General features: G+C 36.2%; 1 protein-coding gene across 2 annotated transcripts in view; it reads left to right on the top strand.

Moving 5' to 3' along the window:
- nell2b (neural EGFL like 2b) overlaps positions 1-24,716 on the top strand; it is an 81,201-nt gene that overhangs the window by 19,225 nt on the left and 37,260 nt on the right. For both annotated transcript variants that reach the window (XR_012402004.1, XM_002661379.7), the window contains exons 9-13: positions 1,337-1,439; positions 1,983-2,074; positions 3,715-3,817; positions 6,293-6,427; positions 15,211-15,336. Coding sequence is in view for 1 of the 2 variants with exons in the window: in XM_002661379.7 (XP_002661425.1) it covers positions 1,337-1,439; positions 1,983-2,074; positions 3,715-3,817; positions 6,293-6,427; positions 15,211-15,336 (559 nt within the window). In the remaining variant the exon portion in view is untranslated. The remainder of the gene's footprint in view (positions 1-1,336; positions 1,440-1,982; positions 2,075-3,714; positions 3,818-6,292; positions 6,428-15,210; positions 15,337-24,716) is intronic.

Raw genomic sequence — 24,716 nt, 5'->3', positions numbered from 1 at the left:
TTATCTAGACCAGATATATTTGATTAGGGTTGGAACTAATCTTTGCAGGACACTGGCCCTCCAGGACTAAATATGGGCACCCTTGTACCAGATATACTAAAACAGGAATGGCCAAACTTGATCTTGTTTGGTCCAAACTTTATAGTTTTGCTCAAACCCTAATCAAACACACTTGAATCAGCCAATCAAGCTCTTACTAAATCAGGGGTGGCCGAACTCGGTTCTGGAGGCCCATTGTCCAGCAGATTTCAGCTCCAAATTGCCTCAACACACTTGCTTGGATGTTTCCAGAAAGCCTAGTAAGAGCTTGATTAGCTAGCCCAGGTGTGTCTTATTAGGATTGGAACTAACCTTTGCAGGGCACTGACCCTTCATGACCGAGTTTGGGCAGCCTTGTACCAGATATACTAGAACAGAGATGGGCAAGCTTGATCCTCTAGGGCCAGTGTCCTGTATAGTTTTGCTCCAACCCTAATCAAACACACCTGAATCAGTTAATCAAGCTCTTACTAGATCAGGGGTGCCCAAACTTGGTCCTGGAGAGGCAGTGTCCTGCAGATTTTGGCTCCAACTTTTCTCAACACACTTGCACAGATGTTTCTAGAAAGCCTATCAGAGCTTGATTAGCTAGCCCAGGTGTGTCTTATTAGGATTGGAACTAACCTTTGCCGGACACTGGCCCTTCAGGACCGAGTTTGAGCACCATTGTACCAGATATACTAGAACAGGTATAGCCAAACCTGATCCTGTTTGGTCCAAACTTGATAGTTTTGCTCCAACCCTAATCAAATACACCTGCCAGTAGCTTTCTAGTGATCTTGAAGACCCTATTAAGTGTGCTTGAATAGTGTTGGAGCAAAAATCTGCAGGGACACCAGCCCTCGAGGATCAAGTTTGCCTATCCCTGTACAAGAAACTTCCTGATAGGTGTGTTTAAGCAAGTTGGAGCTAAACTCAGCAGGACACCAGCCCTCTAGACTGAGTTTGGACACCCCTGCTTCTAAATATAATATTTTTGTCTTATTTTTAATATCTTGTTTGCCTTTCCTGGCATTAAAAATGACAAATGTTCTGTGTATAAACAGAGCTGAAAAATTGGCAAGCCAGGCTACATTCATGGCTGTCGTTGAGGGATTGCATCCTCAGGGTCTGTTCACACCTGAGCATTTGCGAGGCTTTGTTTCAGTTGTGAATATCTGACAATCCGAGTTGCTATCAACACTCCTGAAAGTCTAATTCCGTCAGCTTATCTTAAAGAAGCCTGTAATTGTGAAGCTCTTTCATTAATGTTGATGGAGTGTGTGTGTGTGTGTTTGTGTGTATGTTCTACCTGCAGAACGGCACCGTGGAGTGTGAGAGTATTTTCTGCCCACCGCCTCAGTGCCCCCCTGATACCGCTCCAATCTACATGCCTGGAGCTTGCTGTAAAGAATGCCAGCGTGAGTACGCACATACACACACACACACACACTCACACACAAAAATAAAATGAGGCCATGCATCTACAATGCTGCAAATATTTGACAACTTCAGGGCCTGTTCTTGCAATCACCTCAATTCTTCCCTCACTATCTATCTGCCCACCCAAATCTTTTATATAATCATACTGCGGTCTTGATGACAAACTGACCACATCCCAGTTGTTGCTAGGTTACCACTGCCACAAATACGAATGTCAACACACACACACACACACACACACAGACAGCGCAGTCACACACTTTCTCTGGTATCATTAATAATTCAGGGCCAGTGTGCAGCGTGTTGTGTTTGAGTGAGCAGAGCTAATGTGCAGGAGCTAATAGCAGTTTGACTGATGACCAGGGCTTTATTTAACATTGCGCTCTGGTAGGCTTAATCTAACATGCTTGTCCGATCGATGGCTTACTGGTTTGGGCTCTAAATTGCTTCGTTTCGTCTCTATCCTATTCGTTCCTGTGCACCGTGTTGCTTATTTTTGATTGTGTGTGTTTTCTCTGTAGCCGTGTGTCTGTTCAGAGGAAGAGTGTATGTGGAAGGTGACCGTAAGAGCATTCACGACTCTGAGGGAAACTGTCTGCTGTTTGAATGCAGGGTAAGTACAAGTGAACTGCAGGCCGACGGTCTGAAGCTTTTTCGCCAGAGCCTGACAGGATCTGAATGTTCTGCATTTTTTTGCACATTTATCTTGCGAGAAAACAGCCAGTCTGTGCATGGCTATTAATTAGAATTCCAGTCTGGGGCTGTTTGAGAAATTGAATTATGGGCATCAAAGCATGGGGATACATTTAGTTTCAGGATAGAATTTTAATGTGAATTCAGTTTGGTCACACTTTTTACTTGATTACACCTAGATTTTGAAGTTTTTATATGATATGAACTGAAATTTCTGACAGATTTGGCATTCTTTCTAAAGCCCCGGTCAGATCACATGATTTTTATTGTCAGTTACAAAAGTCACTATGTCAGATTATGCCATTTTTTTCTCGATAAAATCTTGACCTGCGTAACAAAAGTGAAAGACTACACGTTCCTTCACGATCAGTTGTCCCATGACGTCTACAACGAGTGTTATTTCCCAAAGCATTAGAATTGGTTTTTAATATGAATTTAGTCTAATAGAGGTTAATGTTATAATAATAATAATAAATATCTTAAACGAATTTTCACTTTCCATAGAAAATTAATAGAACAGACACTCCTCAGAGATGTGCCTCATTTAGAATAACCTAGGAATTTGAATTGAGACACACTCGGAATTTCATTTGAATTTCAGACCACATTTGATTTGGGCAATTTCAGTTCCAGGTAGAGCTGGGCTAAATATCTAGATAATTCTTTTACTGCATCGAACGATAACGTAAAAATTTTCATATAAGTTTTGAATGCTTCCACTTTAAAAAGAGTATTCCACCCATGACTGAAGGCATGTACTGCTGGCGGGAAAGGGAATTGTTGGCGGGAAAGTGAAACTAGCATGCTAAACAATACTGGGTGACGCAGCATGACCTGTTTTCAGCTGATAATTTTCAGCGGCCAATAATTTGGTGAATCTCTAATATCAACACAATTATAGATTCCTCTTGTTGCATATTTCTTTATAATAATTTTTTGGAGGTTTTCACATTTAATTGATCGGAAAGTCGATAGTATAGACTGGAAAGTAGAGAGAGGGGAAGGATTGGCATAGGACCTTGAGGTGGGAATCAAACTTGGGTCACCGTTGACACCAAAGTGCCATGTGTTGACGTACTAACCCCTACACCAAGAGGCGCCAACCTTGTTGCATATTTCTGATGTGTGATTGGCACTTAGGATTAATATTGAGTGAAAATGTCAAGAGTTTATCATCGTTATCAGCATAAATTTGATCTCTTTTATCATAAATTCCATATAATATTGTTTATCGGCTCAGCACTAGTTCCAGAAAGAATTAAAATTCCTAATTGGACATGTTATGAATTGGGATTCCAGGCAGAATTTGAATTATGCTGAGCCTAGTTATGATTTTGAATTCCAAGCCCAGTTTGAATTCTGTGCAAAATTCGAAACTGGTCTTAAAATTGAAGTCTGAAATCAGAATTTAAATTGGAACTTAAAAAACTACCTTAAGCTCCTATTTTTTATATTATGTCTAGTTTTCCTGCTATGCTAAAAGCTAACGCTTTATTCTGAAGTTTACAGAGTATTTTAAGGAATAATATTGTATAAACTCTAGATTTTGTGTGTTTGCAGGATCGAAGTATGCGTAGGGTGGAAATGACTTCTTGTCCAGATCTGAACTGCCCCGAGTCAGAGCAGATCACACTCACCGATCGTTGCTGCAAAGTGTGCAGAGGTGCGACACACACAGAAACAACACACACCCTCTACTGCACTGATGGAGTCATATTAAGGGCAGCCACCTTTGACCACTGCACACACAAACTCGATTTGTGCTCAACACCCGGCCATGTCTGTGCATGACAGCACACGTCTATTTTTCACCCCTCACACATTTAACACCTCAGTGTAACAGTGATACTACACAGGGCAACATACTGTCTGCTCGATTTCACCACACTTCTCATTAGCTATGTTTCTGAGGTGATGTGCAAACCTGGAATATTGCATAAAAATTGCAAAAAAAAAAAAAGCATTTAGTGAGTTTAAGAGAATAAAATTTTTAATAAAAATTATTAATAAATTATATTAAAATTATATAAAAAAAATATTTAAAAAAATATTTTACATTTGTAGTCAATGTTCAGAACTACTAGTCCACCTAAATATGTCTGTTACTTTCCAACATGTTTTGATAAGTTAAAACAAAATCGTATGCCTTTTTTGATGTGCATGCTGGAATTTATTCGGCAAATGTGTTTCCATCGTACAGTAGTTCATTTTTCCTCATCAGATAAAATGTTTATCCTACTTAGTTTTGTGTATTACATTGTTTTAAAGAGCAAATATGCATTTTTTGGCAATTTTTTATACAATAGTCTGCAATGCACATAAAAATTGGTTAATGTAAATATAGCTACTATATTGAGATATACACTACCTGACAAAAGTCTTTTCATTGATCCCAGTGGTAAGAGCAACCAATAATAACTTGACTTTTAGTTGATCATTTGGAAAATTGGCAGAAGATGGATTTTTCTGATGAATCATCTGTTGAACTGCATCCCAATCATCACAAATACTGAAGAAGACCTATTGGAACCCACAGAAAATCAGTCAAGTTTAGTGAAGGAAAAATCTTGGTTTGGGGTTACATGCAGTATGGGGGTGTGCGAGAGAGCTGCAGAGTGGATGGCAACATCAACAGCCTGAGGCATCAAGACATTTGTGCTGCCCATTACATTAAAAACTACAGCAGAGGGCAAATTCTTCAGCAGGATAGCGCTCCTTCTCATACTTCAGCCTCCACATAAAGTTCCTTAAAGCAAAGAAGGTCAGTGTGCTCCAGGATTGGCCAGCCCAGTCACTCGAAATGAACATTATTGAGCATGTTTGGAGTAAGATGGAGGAGGCAATAAAGATGAATCCAAAGATTCTTGAGGAACTCTGGGAGTCCTGCAAGAACGCTTTCTTTGCCATTCCAGATGACTTTATTAATAAGTTATTTGAGTCATTGTATGGATGCAGTCCTCCAAGCTCATGGGAGTCATAAACAAATTAGTTATTTTTCCACTACAGCATGACTTTATACTCTATACTTTACATTATTCATGTTAAGTGAAGAGACTTTTGTCTAAGCAAAGTCAGACTTTACTGTCCTAATTAAATAATTAAAAATTAAGGCATGATCTTATTTTACTTTGGTAAAATAAGCGTTATCTAAAGGCCTTTGCCTTTCATATAAGCTACTTCTGATGCGAAATGATCAACTAAGAGTCAAGTTATTGTTTGTTGTTTCTAAAACTTGGATAGGCAACAAGATTTCTGTCAGGAAGTGTATTGCATGGTGTGTTTTGGTATTAAAAGCACTAAAATAAAGTTCTTCCTCCAGCCTTATGTTTTTTCCCTTCACATAAACTTGAGCAAATGCAAGGTGCAACAATTTTTACTGCCATCTCATTTTTTTTTGTTCAGTTTTGTTTTATAATTGCTTGTAATATAGTTTTTTCCCCCGCCTCATATTATTTCCTTCGCACAAACTTTCTGAGCAGAGAGCAAAAATGCTTGAACATATTAGTTTTACTGCCATCTATTGTTTTTAACTTCACAATGTCAAACGGTATACATTTTGGTTTGCGTTTAGCATTGCGTTTTCATTTATGTATTTGTTTGTTTTGTTACAAGCTAACAGAAACTGTCGGAAATATACAATATTGTTTTATTTACTTCGTTTATTTTACATAGCGTTTTTACTCCATTTTAAAAATGGAAATAAACAAGTAACAAATATAAATAAAACAAATATAAATAAACAAGTAAAATAAGACAAAATACACTTAAAAAAACAAGACGTGAGATTTAAGAAAACACACTTTAGTATCTTGGGGAAAACTAATGAAGATGAATGATGTTTATCAAAAAAAAAAAACACGTAAAAAAATATAATTAAAATCTCATCAAGAAGCCATTTATTAACAATTATAAAATAATTAACAAAATGCTGTTTAAAATGTCTTTAGATATTGTCACACCACAGGATGCAAAACATCCCAACGTTCCAAAAGCACATCAACAAATAAATACTGTCAATATGTTACCCTGGAAAATTGCACAAAATAGGGAATAAAATGCATAAATACAATGCTTCAATTATAGATGCCAGATTTGGGCATTGTTTAACACTTCAACTCTCTCCCTTTTTCATGTCCAGGGCATGATTTCTGCACCGAGGGTTACAGTCGCAACTGTGTGGAAAATTCTGACTGTATTAACCTAGAAGCAGGAGCTTGCTGTAGCTGTAAAGAAGGATACCACGCGCTCAGGGACGACAGCGCCTACTGCCAAGGTATTCAAACTCCCACAGACAAACCATGTATGTTTCTAAACGCCACACAGACCAATGAGACTCCAAATCCGTCAAAGCCCTGGCACCTGTTATTTGACCCCCCACAGATCTGCTTGCTCCAAATTTCTGTTTTTGTATAAGCAAATAACAGGGCTTTCGCAAATCACTAAATTGCCCGCAATCACAGACGGAGGAGTTGCTGACGAAAGCTGTTGACTGGTGATTACTTAGTGTCTCGCTGAATGAATATTTCAGCGCCGCTATTATCCTTACAGCTGTAATTAATGCATTGTAAACCCGGGAGTTCACGCTGCGCGAGCGTGTGTGTACAGATGTGAAGGAGGGTTCCTGTGGATCGCTGCTATTTAATAGGCTGTAACCTTGTCTAAACATACATGGGAGCTCCGAGAGAGTGTGACTGATATTTCCTGACTATTTCTAGTTTTAGGACTGGACTGATTAACAATATTATATCAAATCGCAATAAAATTTATGTCAATAATGATGATAAGCTATAGACTTTTTACTCTATATTGATCTAAAAGCCAATCACATGGCAGAAATGTGCAACAATGAGAATCTAGAAATGTGTTAATATTAGAGATGCACTGAATTTTCAGCCCCTAAATATTATCGGCCACTGAAAAAATAGGTTATGCTATTTAATAGACCGTCTAATTTTGTTGGCTTCAGTCATTGTTGGGATACTCTTTTAAATATGGAGGCATTAACAACAAATATCAAAATATATATCGTTATTGTTCAATATGGAAAGTAATTAATCGAGATTGCCCAGCCCTACGCCATCCTTCAACTGCATTCTGTTTTCAATTATTGGTTAGGAATAGCAGCGTAAGCTTCAAGCGTTACAATTTTAACACATGATGGCACTTGTTGACAGTTCACTCAAACCCGAAAATTCTGTCATCATTTATTCACTTGTTTCAAACCTGTTTGGCTTTCTTTCTTCTGTTAGAAGAAGATATTTGAAAGAAAGCTGAAAACTGTAACCATTGACTTCCATAGTATTTGGAATATTCAATACTATAGATATCAACAGGTTTCCAGCTTTTCTCCAAAATATCTTCCTTTGGGATCAACAGAATAAAAAAATCATAAAAGACCACTTGAGGGAGAGTAAATAGTGAGTAAATTTAAATTTTTTGGGGGGTATATATGCTTACATACATGTTAGACTATGTAATATCCAAAAAAAATAAAAAAATAGCATTCAAGAATTTGCACTCAGACATTGCTTTAAAAAAATAGGTTTGGCATGCTGTCATGGGAGAGATCCTGAGCTCGGAGATAATTGAGCCCAGGGCTCTGGCTGGTCAATGAGCATGTAAGGGGGTGCGAGATCAGGTAGTTCTCAAGAGCGCCCCCTAAAAAAGGAGAGAAAGGAAAACAGGGTGGATGGGGGGATTCTTCAAAAAATAAGGGAGTAATGATAGACAGGCTATTTAAAGTGAGTTTGGAATAATCCGATTGGCGTAACGATGATTACAGATGAGAAACCAGTCGCTATCAATCATATCAATCAAAATCATATTGAGCTCCTCTCGAAATTTGTTTGTGAAACTTCACTAAAAGACTACAAAATACTCTTTAACTCTAATTATCGATTGAGAAGAGTCAAAAACATTCTGCTATATAACTTATTAATAGTTTTGGCATCCCTCTAAAATGTCAAGGCAGTTGCCTGACAGCTATTTGAAATGTTAATTGAAATGTTAAGACCTTAAATAAACTGCAACAATCAATCATTTTATCAATTGAAAAATTGTAAAAATGTTTTTGAAAATGTTTCAAATGTTTTAAATGTTTTAAATGCTGTGGAACATTTGTCTGATTGCAAAACTTATATTTTTCAGTTGTTTATGTCACTTTCAGCATTGAATTTGATGAACAATTTAGGAGGTCACTTAGTAAAATTCAAGACTGAAATGCAATGTAAATAAGTTCTAAGCAATTATACACTCGAGATGAACAATATACGACAATGAGCCATTTTCATACAGACGATGTGATTGGCTAACTTGATTAACTAGTACTCTCTTTGCACAATATTTTAAATATTATTTTTAAAAATTTGCAAACAAAAGTCCATCCTCAAAAATGACTGTGAATAATAATATAATTAAAGCTGGCACAGTGGCTCAAAGGTTAGCACTGTCGCCTCACAGCAAGAAGGTCCCTGGTTCGAGTCCTGGCTGGCTTAATCTTCTGTGGAGTTTGCATGTTCTACCTGTGTTGGCATCCCCCAAAGTCCAAAGACATGCGCTATACAGTAGGTGAATTGGATTAACTAAAGTGCCCATAGTAGGAGTGTGTGTGTGTGTGTGAATGTGAGAGTTTATAGGTGTTTCCCAGTACTGGGTTACGGCTGGAAGGACATCAGCTGCGTAAAACACATGCTGGAATAGTTGGCGTTTCATTCCGCTGTGGTGACCACTGATACATAAAGGACTAAGCCAAAGGAAAATGACTGAATTTCTTTAAAAAAAATCATCCAGCTGCCTCCAAATGCAAGAATACATGTTTGTTATTAGTGTGTCATCTGCTGCTGTGAGGTCCAGCTTATTGAAAAAATGTTTACAGAAACAATCATTTTTACTAATAATATATTTTGCTAGTTTCCTAGGAGGTGACAAGTTTATTCCATTACACATGAGAGGAAAACAGTTCTTTATATGCAAATGTTATATGCAGTATTCAAACTTTGGATGAAAATAAAACCGTGTCACAACAGGGAAGGACATTATAAAAAAGTTTGCTCCCTATTTTAATGTAATCACAAGTGAATGGCACTAAAAACATTTAAAGAGACAGTTCACCCAAAACGGAAATTTCCGTCATCATTTATTCACTGTCTACTTGTTCCAAACACATTTGATTTTCTTCAATCTGATGAAAGCTGGAACCTGGTAGCCATTGACTTCCATAGTATTTTTTTTTTACTACTAAGGATGTTATTGGCTGCAAGTAACCAGCTTTTTTAAAATATCTTCTTTTCAGTTAATGAAAATACTCATAAAGTGTTAAAACCACATGAGAGAAAGTAAATGGTGGTCAATTTTTATTTTTGTGTGAACTATCCCTTTAAAACAGGATCTATAATTCTTTGAGGTTGTCTTCTTTTAACCATATCCAGCAAACTTGAATTTGAATCCTTTAAAACAGCCACAAATAAACACCTATTGACCGACACGTTATAGTTATGCGAACATGTTATCAGAAAGTGCAACAAAACATGATATTCACCCTTGAAAAGATTACAATCTAAATACGGTTGCAATCCGTATCCTTTTCGTTGGCTTGCTTTTCTACCTACCTGTAAGCCGTGCAGCTTGGCTGTGTTCATTCAATAGAACTCAACCGCACAAAAATGATGCAGGCTGTGAAGAAATAAGAGGGAAGGATTTTGGTGACAATCTGAACACATGGTCAACAAGGAGAGATACATTTGAACATGTTAATACTAGGTGGAAACTGTAATGCGTCTCGCCTGACTACTTGTGATCTGAACAATTAAAACTGATGTTGATAGAAGGTGGAAATGCTCCTCTAAGTCTCTCAAAAGCATTCTGCATCAGTAGGACTTGCTTAAATCTGAGAGGACCTGCTGGGTCAAAATAGCACTCTTTATTAAACGCTGTTGGATTTTTCTAGCATTTAGGAATGTGTTGATTTTCCCTTTCACATAAAGGGCTAAATCTTTTTGTGTGTTTATGTTTTTGTGGCAATCAATCATCATGTTTTTGTGTAGTTATTCTTGCATGTTTTATTTTAGCATGATAATACACCCACAGGCTTTAAATAATTGGCTATAAGGCCTCTGTATGAAACACTTTGTTCTGTCATTTTAATAGGAATCCAGCATTTGTGCTTGGACTCTTGCAGACTGTAGTCTGTGACAGCCCCGGGCGAACGAATAACACCAGTGCCGACGCTGCTCTGAAATAAACTTTAAATTATTAATTTGGGATATATATCTTGAAGAACAAAAACGGGCTGAATAAGGCATTACACTTTCAATTACAGAAGTGATGATTGAGTTTTTTTTTCATCCTCACTTTGAGCTCTGAATCCTCCAAAGCAGACACGTTGCGACAGATAATACAGATAAGGATTTCTCTAGACTATTTGGTACCGAAACACACTGTGCTGATGGATTCACAGTGTGTGTAGATTTCAACATGGAAACTTGATTTTATCAGTCCATTGCTGAAGCAACTGTTTGGATCTATAAATATCAGCTCTCAGAATAGGGTTGCTATGTTTCTGTGTTAGTGAGTAAGTCTGGATTTCATAGGTTGTTATTAGTTATTGTTATTATGTCACTGCAACCTTACACTAGACAAGTGTGGTGATTGATGAATGGATGGATTGAAGAAGGAAACGATGGAGGAATAGAATAATGGATTGATGTATAAACGGATTGGTGGAAGAATGGATAGAAGAAAAATTGATAGAATGATGGATAGAAGGATGAATGATGATTAAATACAAATGGATGATTGGTTGGTAGAACGTATTGATGGATAGAATATGAGTGGATGAAAGAAAAGAACAATGAATGAATAAATGAATGAACAAATGAACAAACGAATGAACGAACGGATGTACAAATGTATGATAGATGGATGGATGAATAGGTGAATAGATGGAAAATGCCATTATAGATGGAAAATGAGTGAATGTAAGAATAAAGCAAGAATGAATGAGTGAACGGTATTAAGTATGAAAAATGATGGAATAATGGATAGAAGGATGAATTGATTGATTACAAATGGATGGTCGGTTGGAAAAACATAATGATGGATAGAATATGAGTGCATGGAATAAAAGAACAATGATGAATGGATGGATGGATGGAAAATAGAATGATGGATGGATTAAAAATGGCAATATGGATAAAAAATTAATGAATGAATGAATGACTGACTGGTATGATGTATGAAAAAATGATGAATGTAAATAGAAGGATAAATTTATGAATGATAGATAGAAGGATACATTGATGAATGAATGATGGATTAGAGAATGAGACAATGAAGGAATAGAATGATAAATGGATGGATGAACAAATCATGTATAGAGAATGAGTGTATGTAAGGAATAAATGAATGAGTGAATGAATGAATACATTAATAAATGGAAAATGGAATGATGGATGGATATGTGGATGAATGGAAAATTGCATTATGGATAGAAAATAAGTAAATGTAAGAATAGAACAAGAATGAATGAGCGAATTGTATGATGGATGAAACTATTGATTGAATGATGGATAGAAGGATATGTTGATGAATGGTGATTGAATAAAAACGCATGGTTTGGTTGGAAGAATCTAATGATGAATAGAATGTAAGGGGATACAAGAAAAGAACAATAATGAATGAATGAATGAATGAATGAATGAATGAATGAATGAATGAATGAATGAATGAATGAATGAATGAATGAATGAAAAATAGAATGATGGATGGATAGGTGGATGGATTGAAAATGGATCTATGGATAGAAAATGAGTGAATGTAAGACTAGAACAAGAATGAGTGGATGGAATGATCTATGAAAAAAAAATGATAAATGATAAATAGAAGGATAAATAGGGATGGATTGGAAAATGAGACAGTGGAGGGATAGAATGATGGATGGATGGATGGATGGATGGATGGATGGAATAATTATGTATAGAGAATGAGTGGATGGATGGATGATGGATCAATCAATCAGTGGAAAATTGATTGATTGATGGATGGATGGAAAATGGCATTATGGATAGAAAATGAGTGAATGTTAGCATAGAACAAGAATGAATGAGTGAATGTACAGTATGATGTATGAAAAATATTATGGAATGATGGATAGAAGAATAAATTGATGAATGATGAATAAATAAAAATGGATGGTTGGTTGGAAGATTGTGATAATGGGTAGAATATAAGTGAGTGAAAGAAAAGAACAATAATGAATGAATGAATGAATGAATGAATGAATGAATGAATGAATGAATGATGTATAACAGATCTTCACTCAAATGTTACTTCACTAAATATGTTTTGTAATAAGAATAATAAACTGATTATTTTGCTGGAAAGGAGACAGAATGCTGATTAAGAGCACGATTTTGTGCTGGGGTGATATAAACAGAGAAAAGAAGAAGAAGATTATATAAAGTGTTCTTGAGGAGGAGCGAGTGGGTGGACCGAAGGACGAGAGTATATCTATGAAAAGTGGAAGAGAAAAAGCTGGAGGCTGAGAAAGTGAGGGAGTGAAAGGGACAGAAAGCAAAAGGTCTGTTAATGCAGTGTAAGGACTGAACTGAGTCACACATGCAGCGCTCTGCATTATTTTTCTAAATATATTCAGACCTCTACATGTATTTTTTTGCCATCTTTCTATCAAACTTTCAGGTAGATGCCCAAAAAAGTCAAAAGTGCAGACTTGCATATGCAAGCTGAGACATTCAGTCATGCAGTCTCAGACACAATGCACTCAATGGAGCTAGTGATGTCACTGTGAGGGGTAGGGTTAGGGTTGCATGCAGCTCAGATTGCATTGTGTCTGCATCCAGACCCTACTCAAAAAAGTTGGGCCGCACAAATAAGGTGCATACAGTATGTGCAGTATGTAGGCTTTACACCTAGTGGTTGAACTACGTGTTGCGGTCCAAATAAAAAAAATCTGAGCGCTTTATTTTAACGATCTAGGTGCAAAGTCTAAAGCACATGGCACTAAAACATTAAGGGACCAAAAAATACACTTTGCTCTCCGGTTTATGGTTTAACATGGTTGTGCTTATTCTCTTAATGAGTTATGGGTGTGTTTTGAGCATAACATGCATTAAATTAATCAGTGTTTTGTCTCCCATTCCCTTTAAGAGTCAGTTGCGTCACGTTATGGTGCATATACATGGCGGACTTTGTAAGTGGAAAAACTGAATGCTTCACTAGCACTAAAGACAACCGTTAAACAGACCATCTGCAGCACGAGGATAAAGAATGAACCTCCTCCATTCGGCATCTTTATGCTTTCTTTACTTTACTTTTACTCTTTACTCATTTACTTTTATGGATTAAAAAAAACGTGTTTCACGCACTCCACTGAAGACATCCATTAGCCTACATATTTAATTTTGTTTGTTAAGCGCAAAGATTTATTTCACAAATATTTTTAAATTCAGTTCTAATTTCAGTAAACAAATAAATGAGCAATAATAACGAAGTGTGGTATAAAAACTAAGTTATATCCAAATACACGTTCTATTTTTGTGCTCCATATGGTGATGCATACATCTCCAAAACTCGACAGATGGACAAAGCTAAATGTATTTTAATTAAAATAAATATTAATATACATATAATAAATAATACTGCTAATAATAATAACACTATACAAATGCAAATTGTCATAAAAAAAACAAAAAAAAGCCCCCCCGAGATGAGGCAAAGAGGTAATGTTTTTTATATTTATGTAGAAAATAATAATTTTTGTAACATTTTAATCCTTAAAAAAGAAAATTCATATGTAAAGATATTTGTGTATTGCTGTACATTCTGTGTGTATTAAGTAATGTGTAAGCGTTTTGGACCTGCATAGGCGCATAACTAACTCGCTATAAGCTGGACTTTAGACCAGCTTTTCTTTGGTCAATGGCGCAGTCTTTTTTAGTTCCTCAAAATAGCAACCTGCCATTAATGTACCTTAACACACCTCCTTTCTAGATCCGAGATTCCACAAAGTGGCGCAAATGGATTTGCTATTTAAACAACGTAGAGCAAAACGTGAAAATTTGAGTTGCGTTGTTTTGAGATAGCAACAAATCGCACCAAACATCTCGCGCCTTATTGCACCAGCTGCATGATAAAGCCCTGAGAGTTATTTTTATTTTAATTTTTTTACCTGACTCCTCCTTCTTCAACATGACATACAAGCAGGTTGCCAGATTAAAGACACCAACAAAACGTGACCATGTCTGCAGATCAAGCCACACACTTTTAGCCGATCAGCTGATGTTTACGTTTGTAATATTTGAATAATTTGCAAAATAAGTTCAATTATACAATAGGTTTTAATAACTCTGAATCTATATTTCGGAGACTGTTACTGTCTTTTGGAGGAGACAATTTCTCAAATATTAATATAGCCTCCCTAACTGAAATAAAAAATTCGGTTTTCCAACCCAGGTTTCCCAAATATAATTGGTAAACGGGCAGCAGACGGAGTTATCCAGACCAAAACAAAGACAAACACTCCAACACAGAAACCACCTTTTCAAAGGAGAATAGCTCACAAATGTTTTTCAGATAATCAAATATATTCAATTAGCATTTTCCCTAAATATCTGCCAGCATATTATAGTAATTTTATGATTTAGAATAATCTAAAAGGACAGTATCTTTAAGCACTAAACCACTGAAAGCAGTTTATTTAGTAGTTTAGTTTTTGTTCCATAGAAAATAAGCAGCCAATTTGAGGGTTTCAAGGCAACAAATGCTTGATTAAATTACCAAATTCAAAAGTCTGTGCTTCCCTTTAAATATTCATTGAAACATGGTGTTAGCGTTCCTGTTATTTTTCCCTTAATCAGTGTGAACTGCAGTGTTTTTGGTCGGTGATGTAATGACTAGATCTTCCAGCACTCTTGACAAATGCTGCTAATTGATCACAGCTGCGGTGTGAATGCTGCTTTTTGCCAGTTCCTCTTCCCAAATGCTTTGAGGATGTTGTCGGGTTGAGGTCAGAGTACAGCGTGTGTTTTGTTGTGTTTGCAGATATCGACGAGTGTGCGGAGGGGAAACACTACTGCAGGGAGAACACCGTCTGTATGAACACACCAGGCTCTTTTATGTGCGTCTGTCACACTGGCTTCGTCCGTATTGATGATTACTCCTGCACAGGTGAGTACAGTGACAATTCACATGTGCCAGGGAAAGTTTGTGAAGGATTTATGGTTAAGGCATGACTCCAGGCTGTTAAAACGGTTTTATAAACACCACAACCTCATTACATAAGCTTTGTTTGGTATATTTTGTTTGTTTGTTTAGACTTTATTAATCCCAAATGGAAATTCACGTCACAGCAAAAGTCTCCATACTATAAAATTAATTACATGTATATAAAAGGCAATATTATTAATAAAATTGCATTCATATTGCACACTTTAGCTTATTGGTTATTCAATCTGATCACTGTTGGTAAAAATAACCTCCTGTATCATTCACTGAAACACCATGGCTGAATTAATCTTGAGCTAAAAGAGCTTACACACGCTTGGACTGTATCAAAAAGGGGATGACAATTGTACTTCATCATACTGACAAATCTGTCCATCATCTCTTCTATAGTGAGTAGCACACATCACAACAGTACCTGCCTTTTTAAAAAGCTTATTTAATTCGTTTTTCACCTGCTCCAACAATCCACAATCCAAAATTAAATGACAATCCACATTTGTTGGGGTAAATTATATTTTATTAATTATGTTCACATTTTTAATTTCATTGTTTTTGTACTTTTTTCACTCAAAAAACATTTTATACTGTGTATATACATACTGTATACACTCACTGGCCACTTTAATAGGTACACCTGTCCAACTGCTTGTTAAACAGAAATAATTAGCCAATCACATGCCAGCATTTCGGCATGGTCTAGACGATCTGAACGCACAACATGTCGAACCTTGAGGCGGATGAGCTACAGCAGCAGAAGACCATATCAGGTGCCAATCCTGTCAGCTAAGAACAAGAAACTGAGACTACAGTTTGCACAGGTTTACCTAAATTAGACAATAGAAGATTGGAAAAACCTTGCCTGGTCTGAGTCTCGATTTCTGCTGTGACATTCAGATGGTAGGGTCAGAATTTGGCATTAACAACATGAAAACATGGCTCCATCGTGCCTTATATCAATGGTTCAGGCTGCTGCTGGTGGTGTAATGGCAGGGCTTAATTTGTGCCGGAACATCGGAACATCTCAGATCTCTGAAATCTGATCCGGCACCTCATTTACCGATCCCCCTCCTCAACCACCCTCCTTTCCCATCCGCTGTTCACTTTCACTTTCTTATGGATTCCCCAAGCCTCTTCATTTTCGTTCGCAACAACTCCCTGCTCTTCATTTTCGTCCTTCGTCCGTGACAACCCTCCACCTTCCAACGCCCCCAATATCACCTACCTCCCCCACTACCCCTCTCCGCTTTTGTGCGTGACACCTCTCCATCCTCGGGTAACATGCTAGATCTGTTACCTCGATCTGTTCCGGGACCTCGCAATTCACAAATTAAGCACATTGTAATGGTGTGAGCGATGTTTTCTTGGCCCACTTTGGGCCCATTAGTACCAATTGTGTCAACGACACAGCCTACCTGAGTATTGTTGCTGACCATGTCCATCCCTTTATGACCACAGTATATGCATCTTCTGATGGCCACTTCCAGCAGGGATAATTCTCCATGTCATAAATTGTGAATCACCCCAGACTGGTTTCTTGAACATGACGATGTACCCAAATGGCCTCCACAGTCATCAGAACTCAATCCAATAGAGCAGGGGTGGCCAACCCTGTTCCTGGAGAGCCATCTTCCTGCAGATTTTAGTTGAAACCCATATTAAACACACCTGCCTGTAATTATCACGTGGTGTTCAGGTCCTAATTAATTGGTTCAGGTGTGTTTGATATGGGTAGCAACTGAAATCTGCAGGAAGGTGGCTCTCCAGTAACAGGGTTGGCCACCCCTGCAATAGAGCACTTTTTGGATGTGGTGGAACATGAGATTCATATCGTAGATGTGCATCCGACAAATCTCCAGCAACATGATGCTATCATGTCAACATTGACCAAAATCTCTGAGGAATATTTCCAGTTCCTTGTTAAATCTATGCCACGAAGCATTTAGGCAGTTCTGAATGCAAAAGGAGGTCCAACCTGTTACTAGTAAGGTGTACCTAATAAAGTGATAATATATAAATACAATTATAAATAAACAAATGTAATGATATGTTTTTTTAACAGGTTTGTTAGTGAATAGACTTAAAATATATAAAGATTCATCTAATTATTTTATATTAATATTAACAATAATGTCAAATTTAATTAAACAGAAAATCAATGTTGTCAAAAATAAAAGAAAGAAAATTAAAATAAAATTAAAGATAATTTAAATTAAATACAAGATTACTTTTCTTACATTGCTGATAATTTTTAGATCATAAAATCACTTAATTTTTATAAGTATAACATAAGATTTAATATATTAGTATGCTTCTCAGGTAAATGTAACTTGATATATCTCATTATTTAGATATTCATTCATTCATTCATTTTCCTTCGGCTTGGCCCCTTTATTGATCAGGGGTCACCACAGTGGAAATAACCAACAACTTATCCAGCATATGATTTACACAGCAGATGCCCTTACAACTGCAACCCAGTACTGGGAAAAAACCCACACGAACACGAGGAGAACATGCAAACTCTACACAGAAATGGCGATTGGTCTAGCTGGGATTTGAACCAGCGACCTTCTTGTTGTAGTTGAAAAATACTCCTTAATTATGTTCTTGTGTGTGTGTGTGTGTGTGTGTGTGTGTGTATGTTAGTAGAGCATCTACCTTTTAATTTATATAAAACATGACAAGTAAACCTAGGAGCTAATTATTTTAATATGAGCAAAAATATAGAGAGAAGGTTTTAAACAAATTACTAAGACATAATTAAAAAAAATAATGTTTGATGTGTTTTATCTCCAGGCAACACATGCAGAACCCAACAAAATGTTATTTCTTTTATTTATTTAGTTTTTTTTTTTGTACTAATGAGGTTTGTTTTATGCAACATATCAAGCATTGTTTTTACCTTTGCTTTAATAAGACATTCAATAAAAGAAAAATGAATTAAACAGAGGGAGAGACCCAAAAAAGCTGAGTTTTTTTGGGAGGAGGGGGAAAGTAAGAGCATATGCGAACAATTGCACCAAGGGAAAGTACAGATGGTACGTGCTCCTGATCTTTAACTTAAAAAAAGCAATTAAATCTCTTCAGGAGTGCGGGATAAGGAAGCAAAAACACGGCGCAAGGGAACATCTTCGCGATAAATGAGCCTTAGTCCTTCTGTGACCTACTTTAAAACTGAATTAATTACAACGAAGAGGCCAGGAAGGTTTCTGTCTCAATAAATACTCTAAGAAGCACAAAAAACAGCACCTGGACCTGCAAGGTGCGCTCACAGCCAACCATTAATTCAGCCTTTATTTTAGAAACTACTCAAGAAATGTTTTTTTCTGCTGATCCTCTTAGAAAGGCACGTGTGATCAAGGCCAGCTGCTTAGTTATTATTTATTGTTATTATTTTCAAGTTGTCTGCATTACGCTGACCTTGCTGACAGGCTTCGTGGTGGATGATGACCTCTGTTCGTTTTAATGCTGCATGTTGTTTTTTGTGTGTGTTGAAAGAGCCGGTTTGCTGTATGAAAGTGCTCCGTGGAATAACTTTCATTGCTTAGTTGTTTTATTGTGTTCTTTAAGCAAACCTCTAATGGCCTTGAAGAAACCATCATCAGTTAAACAGCACTGAACAACATTGAGTGTGGAGTCAGTAGTTAAATATGCTGGTATAGAGTGGTTTTGTTAAATGGTGCTAAATGGTGTTAGGACTGATTTTCATCGACTAAAACTTTGAGCAGTGCAGCAAGATGGAGAAAGATTTATTAAAGTAGTCTTATAATTGTTACTGGATATTAAATTAGAATTATCGCTCTCATTACAAGTTCATTGTTAGTCACCGATCGGTTGCACAGAAGCCTTCTTATTGCAGTTAGAGGCTCTTTGTTTTTGCTTGTTTTCTATTGGTTGTGAGCGTTTTGCACACTTTTTTGCTTATTCGCCATCAGGCTCCATTTGTTTTTGCAGGAGCGATATAACATAATCAACTGAAGATGAAAAAAAGTTAACTGAGCTGAAAAGCATCTGATGTATTGTCACGATCTTGCTAGACTGACAGATGCATGGTTTCATGAGAAAATATCTATTTTATCTCATTTATTTAATGCATTGTCAGAAAATACATAGTTTGTACGAATGATTTGTGTGAAAACGTGATTTTAAAAAGCAGAATTATTTAGGTTGGGAGATCACCACTGATAACGCCCATTCAATCGAGCGATAACATCCGAAGAGGATTGTACAAGGCAAACCTCCAAAACACCACCCCTAACTTTACTCCTCATTGAAGGATGAGCAAATCATACTATGAAATGTGCAAATGAGATTGTATTAATTAACATAAATAGCTACTAAAGCAACTAATTTCCTATGAAATTGTGTTGGACAGATCAATAATTTTATGAAACACACACACACTTATCTACTGTAAATACAAGGTTCATCAAAAAGATATGCTCTTTGCATTTACAAACCTTAAAAAGTCATGTTTAGATTATAGGCTCATCTGCTTGTCTTGTCTGGATTTATTATTCATTATGATTTATAATCAAGTGTTTACTGAGTTTATTACATAAAAAAACACTGTCTCAATGTATAGGCTACATTACAATGTCCCAAAAGTAAGGCTTATGTTGTGAGAAAGCGGAGGAGAGATCATGCGGAGCACCTCTTTGCGATTATGGTTGTAGTTATGTCCCATATATTTATATTTGTAATATTCTAGCACAAACAGATGTGTATGCACAAACAGGGACATATTTAGGGGACTTATTTAGAGAATGAAGAAAGCTTGTGGAAGTGGTGCTGCATCTTCCCAATGTATGACCAGGCCAATGGAATTCTCCTGAATTTTGATGCTCTGTACAAGCTACATTATAATGTGTAATACAGAATTCACACTTTCAGCTGTAGCATACTGGCTGCATTTGTGTTATGTTGCTGAATAGCAAAAAAAATGTAAGCCTATATTCTGTATTTTTATTTTTTATTTTAACTATATCAATAACAAAATGTTCTATGATGCAAATACATAGAACTTGTTTGAAAGGAACCTTTAATTTGCTATCCAGTTTGACTCAACTTTTAAAGATTTTAAAAAGACATATGATGTGTTATTTAAAAAACTCTCTCACACACAACCAATACAAACTGAAATATATGTTATGTTTGGGGGGTTTAAAAGACGTGGCATTTCTGCATCCATTATTTATCTTATATGTATTTTTTATTTCGCTTTTGAGGGAGAACTCTTATATCGATTACATGAAAAGTGATAGAATATGAATCAGATATAAGAACCAACCTGATAAATGTGATGGTGTGTTGATACAGGTCATGTACTGTACCAAGGTCCCGTTTGTCCCAATTGTACCATTTTTATCAGCATTTGACAGCTGGAAAGGTGTTCATTTTAAACCCCGAGTTGACATTTCCATCACATACCTATCTCTGCATGAATTTTTCATTGTAGTAAGCTTGCATCACTCAGTTCTGTGCTGTAAGCTGTGTTTAAATAAGGTAAATGGCATGGTTGACATTAACACGTGCATTTTTTTATTTTTATTTATGCCACTTTTTTCTTCAACACTATTGGTTAGGTTTAGGTGTTATTTTTAAATGCAATAAAGCGTCTTTTTAGTGCTATTTGACTTCCAAGCTGTGGCAATATGTACATATTTTAAAATTATAATTACATTTATGCATTTCTGACAAAACTGAACACCTTTTTTAGAGCTACTAAGTAGTCATTTTACTTTAAAACTCCCTGAAATGATCCAAGACACTCATTTCTGCATGAGCCTTAGTCGAATCGTGAAGGTGAGAGATGGTTTTTCATTTAAATGCACACCCTGCTGCTTTTATAGCCATTTAATAAATGCATTACTCGCAGCAGTTATCAGTTTAACACTATATGTTTAATCTCTCTTCTTCCCTCTGGATCTCTTCCCCTTTTGATGATTGGTTGAAAGGCGTGCGTCAGTTTTTTGGATTGGCTCAAAGCTGTGGATGTGCTTCTGTAATTACATAGTGTCTCAGCAAGGCTGGCGAAACATTATTATTTTCAATTATTCATGTGTGCAGTCGCACAGTGAAAAACATTGAGTATTTTGCCTGTGGGATTATTACGAGATAATCTGCAGGCTGCAGTCACATCAGATCAAGCCGGAGCTCATTTAATTTGAAGCCGGAATAGACTTTACCTGATATAAAAAATAAGCACTTTTAATCAGTTGATCTTGTTTTAATTTAAAACATCAGAAGTTATTGGAATTACTGTAATTATTTTAATTGCGCTCCACTGTTTTCAGATCTGTTCATTAAAGCTCTGCCTAATCACGATCGGCTCAGTGATATTTACTAATTACATTCTTTACTCTGCAATGAACAAACCTGAGAGCATATTATGATGATTTGTCAGTAACACCAACAGTACCGGTCATTAGTTAGCGTTAGTTGTTATTTTAGAGGAAAAAATTGCCTTAATAAGTGACATTATGGGAATTTCTATTCCTCCCGTCTCTCTCATAATGCTTCATTAGTTCTTCTTGGCAGTCAGCAGATGTTAAGCTTAAAAGGAAGTTAGTTTCCAATCAGCTCATTTGTGCTCATTATTCTGGACAGAACTGTCCATGTAAACGCTTTTACAAAGTTTCTTCCTTTAGTTTCAACTTTTTAAAGAGATCTTTCACTCTGATATTAAAATTGTCATCATTCGCTCATCTTCTGTCTGGAGCAGATGTTTTGAAGAATGTTCATGCTGTTCTGTTACGTACAATGAAAGAAACCAAAGGCCTCTTATAATCAGGGTCACCATTCACTTACAGTTAAAGTCAGAATTATTAGCCCCCCCCCCCCCCCTCCCCCTTTGATATTTTGTTCTTTTTTTAAATATTTCCCAAATGATGTTTAACAGAGCAAGGAAATTTTCACAGTATGTCTGATAATATTTTTTCTTCTGGAGTAAGTCTTATTTGTTTTATTTTGGCTGGAATAAAAGCAGTTTTTAGTTTTTTTTTAACTATTTTTCGATAGCCTGCAGAACAAACCATCATTTTACAATGCTTGCCTAATTACCCTAACCTGCCGAGTTCACGTAATAAACCTATTTAAGCCATTAAATATCACTTTAATCTGTATAGAAGTGTCTTAAAAAGATATCTAGTAAAATATTATTTGCTGTCATCATGGCAAAGATGAAATAAATAAGTTAATAGAGATGATTTATTAAAGCTATTGTGTTTAGAAATGTGTTAGAAATCTTCTCTCAGTTAAACAGAAATTAAACACGGGGAGCTAATAATTCAGGGCGGCTAATAATTCTGACTTCAACTGTGTATTGTAAAAACAAAAAAACAAAAAAACAAAAACAGCTTGGACGTTCTGCCAAATATTTATTTTTGATTTTCACAGAATAAAGAAGTCATACAGGTTGACTGAGGACATGAGGATGAGTAAAGGAGTTTAATTTTGAAATAAATTATCCACTAAATGCCCAAACACAATCATGTTTTCCTAAAATCATATCTGCCCATGAGGAATATGCTTTTATCTGCCTGTTTGATGTAAAAAAGAAAGAAAGCTTGGATTCCACAACTGAATAAAAGTAAATAAATAAATAAAGGAAATAATTGCTTTCTAACATTTCTTCTTGCTTTTGCAAGTTAATTTCTTAAACAGCTAAGAAACACAATGTGAATTGTGAGCTATAAATTCAGAATCGTGTGGGAAAAAACTAACGCCAACCTGATTTCACCAAGTAGGACATGTTCCTGGGTTAACATCTTTGTTGATCCTGGAACAACATTCCAATCAGCCAGTCAGAATTTATGGATATGTTAACCGTTTATGTTAAGTTTAGGCTTATGGTTAGGTGTATGCACTTCTACATAATTGTTATCCAACTATCAATTCCCTCTGAATTTGTGATTAATCCACAGTTGGGTTTAGGGGTAGGGAATAGGTATTCGAACTAAAACGATGTTCCAGGATCAACATGTTAATCCAGGATTGCAGGATTGCAAAATCATGACATGCAAAAATGTGTTCCCAGATATAAACGCTAGATATGAGAAAAAATAATTGCAAATAGATTTATATCTGCAAGAAAAACAAGATGTAAATTAATTCCAAGACATAAACAGCAAAAATTGCAAGGAAGCCAACAGATAAATGAGAATTTATTTAATTGAATGGAAAAAAGGGAAAATTAAAACAATATATTAACAATTCGGATTTTGTCTCTCAGTTTCAAACTTGATTCTGAATTTTCTTCATATTTTGCGGAAAAAGGATGCAATAAATGCCAAAATATGAGTAAAATATGTAAAATATAGTGCTAGATGTAAACTATTTTTTTTTCTTACAGTTCTTTGTTTACTTGATTCAAAATCATTTTATTTGAGATGAAGTAATTGTGATTCCTGTGACTTCGAAAGTTACGATTAGCATTCTTTAGTTTATTATTCGGCAGTGGAAAGCAGCATTATACTGTGTTTAAGATCCACAATTCAACTGATAATGTATGAGATGTTCAAAGGCGAGGAATGGCAGCATTATGAACACCAATCCAATCAACATCATTCATCAGTTAAAGTGCATTTTAATGACAAGATTTAATGGCATTTTAATGAGAGCGATTTATGGATCTGGGTTGTAAGATTTATGACTAAAGTTGATTAGGCTGTTTCGCTTCAGCGGAGGATGATTTTTTGAGGAGATGAAAAGTGACATGAAGAAAGAGACGCCATGGCAGGTGCAAACATTGGGGATTGGAGAGACAAAACAGCAGAGATGAAAGTATAGTTGCGTGCTGGAAACCATACAAACATTCTCCATTTTTCACCTAGTGGTGGCTGTCAGATCAGCCCATCTGGAGGATAGAAAGCAAATGAATATGTGTGCGAGAAGGAGAGAAGAGCTTTGTTAATATGAGTAATTAGGAGGATAATTGGTGTCGCTTTAGCTGTCATGGGCAGATGAGTCAACGCAGATGAGAAATCAGACCACACAAACACGTCCACTGTGAGGGATTCATCTCAGTCAGACTCTGCTTGGCATGACTGTAATATCACTGATTGAGCTAAACAGAGCTGGCGTCGAGAGAGCTGATGGAGCTGAGATTGGACCGATTTTTTTTTTTATTGGCTTACGTTTTATATTTTTGGGTCATTACATAAGAGAAAAAAAGTGATGAATCAAATGTTTTAAATGCTACAGTTGAATTTAGGGCTCTAAAGGAACACATCACTTTTTGGTTTTGGAAATAGACCCATTTTACAACTCCCCTAGAGTTAAATAGTTGAGTTTTACTGTTTTTGAATCTATTCAGCTGATCT

This window comes from Danio rerio, chromosome 4, assembly GCF_049306965.1.
Source record: "Danio rerio strain Tuebingen ecotype United States chromosome 4, GRCz12tu, whole genome shotgun sequence".
NCBI classification, from domain to species: domain Eukaryota; kingdom Metazoa; phylum Chordata; class Actinopteri; order Cypriniformes; family Danionidae; genus Danio; species Danio rerio.
Note: the sequence above shows the minus strand (reverse complement) of the source record. Positions and strands in the feature narration are given on the sequence as shown.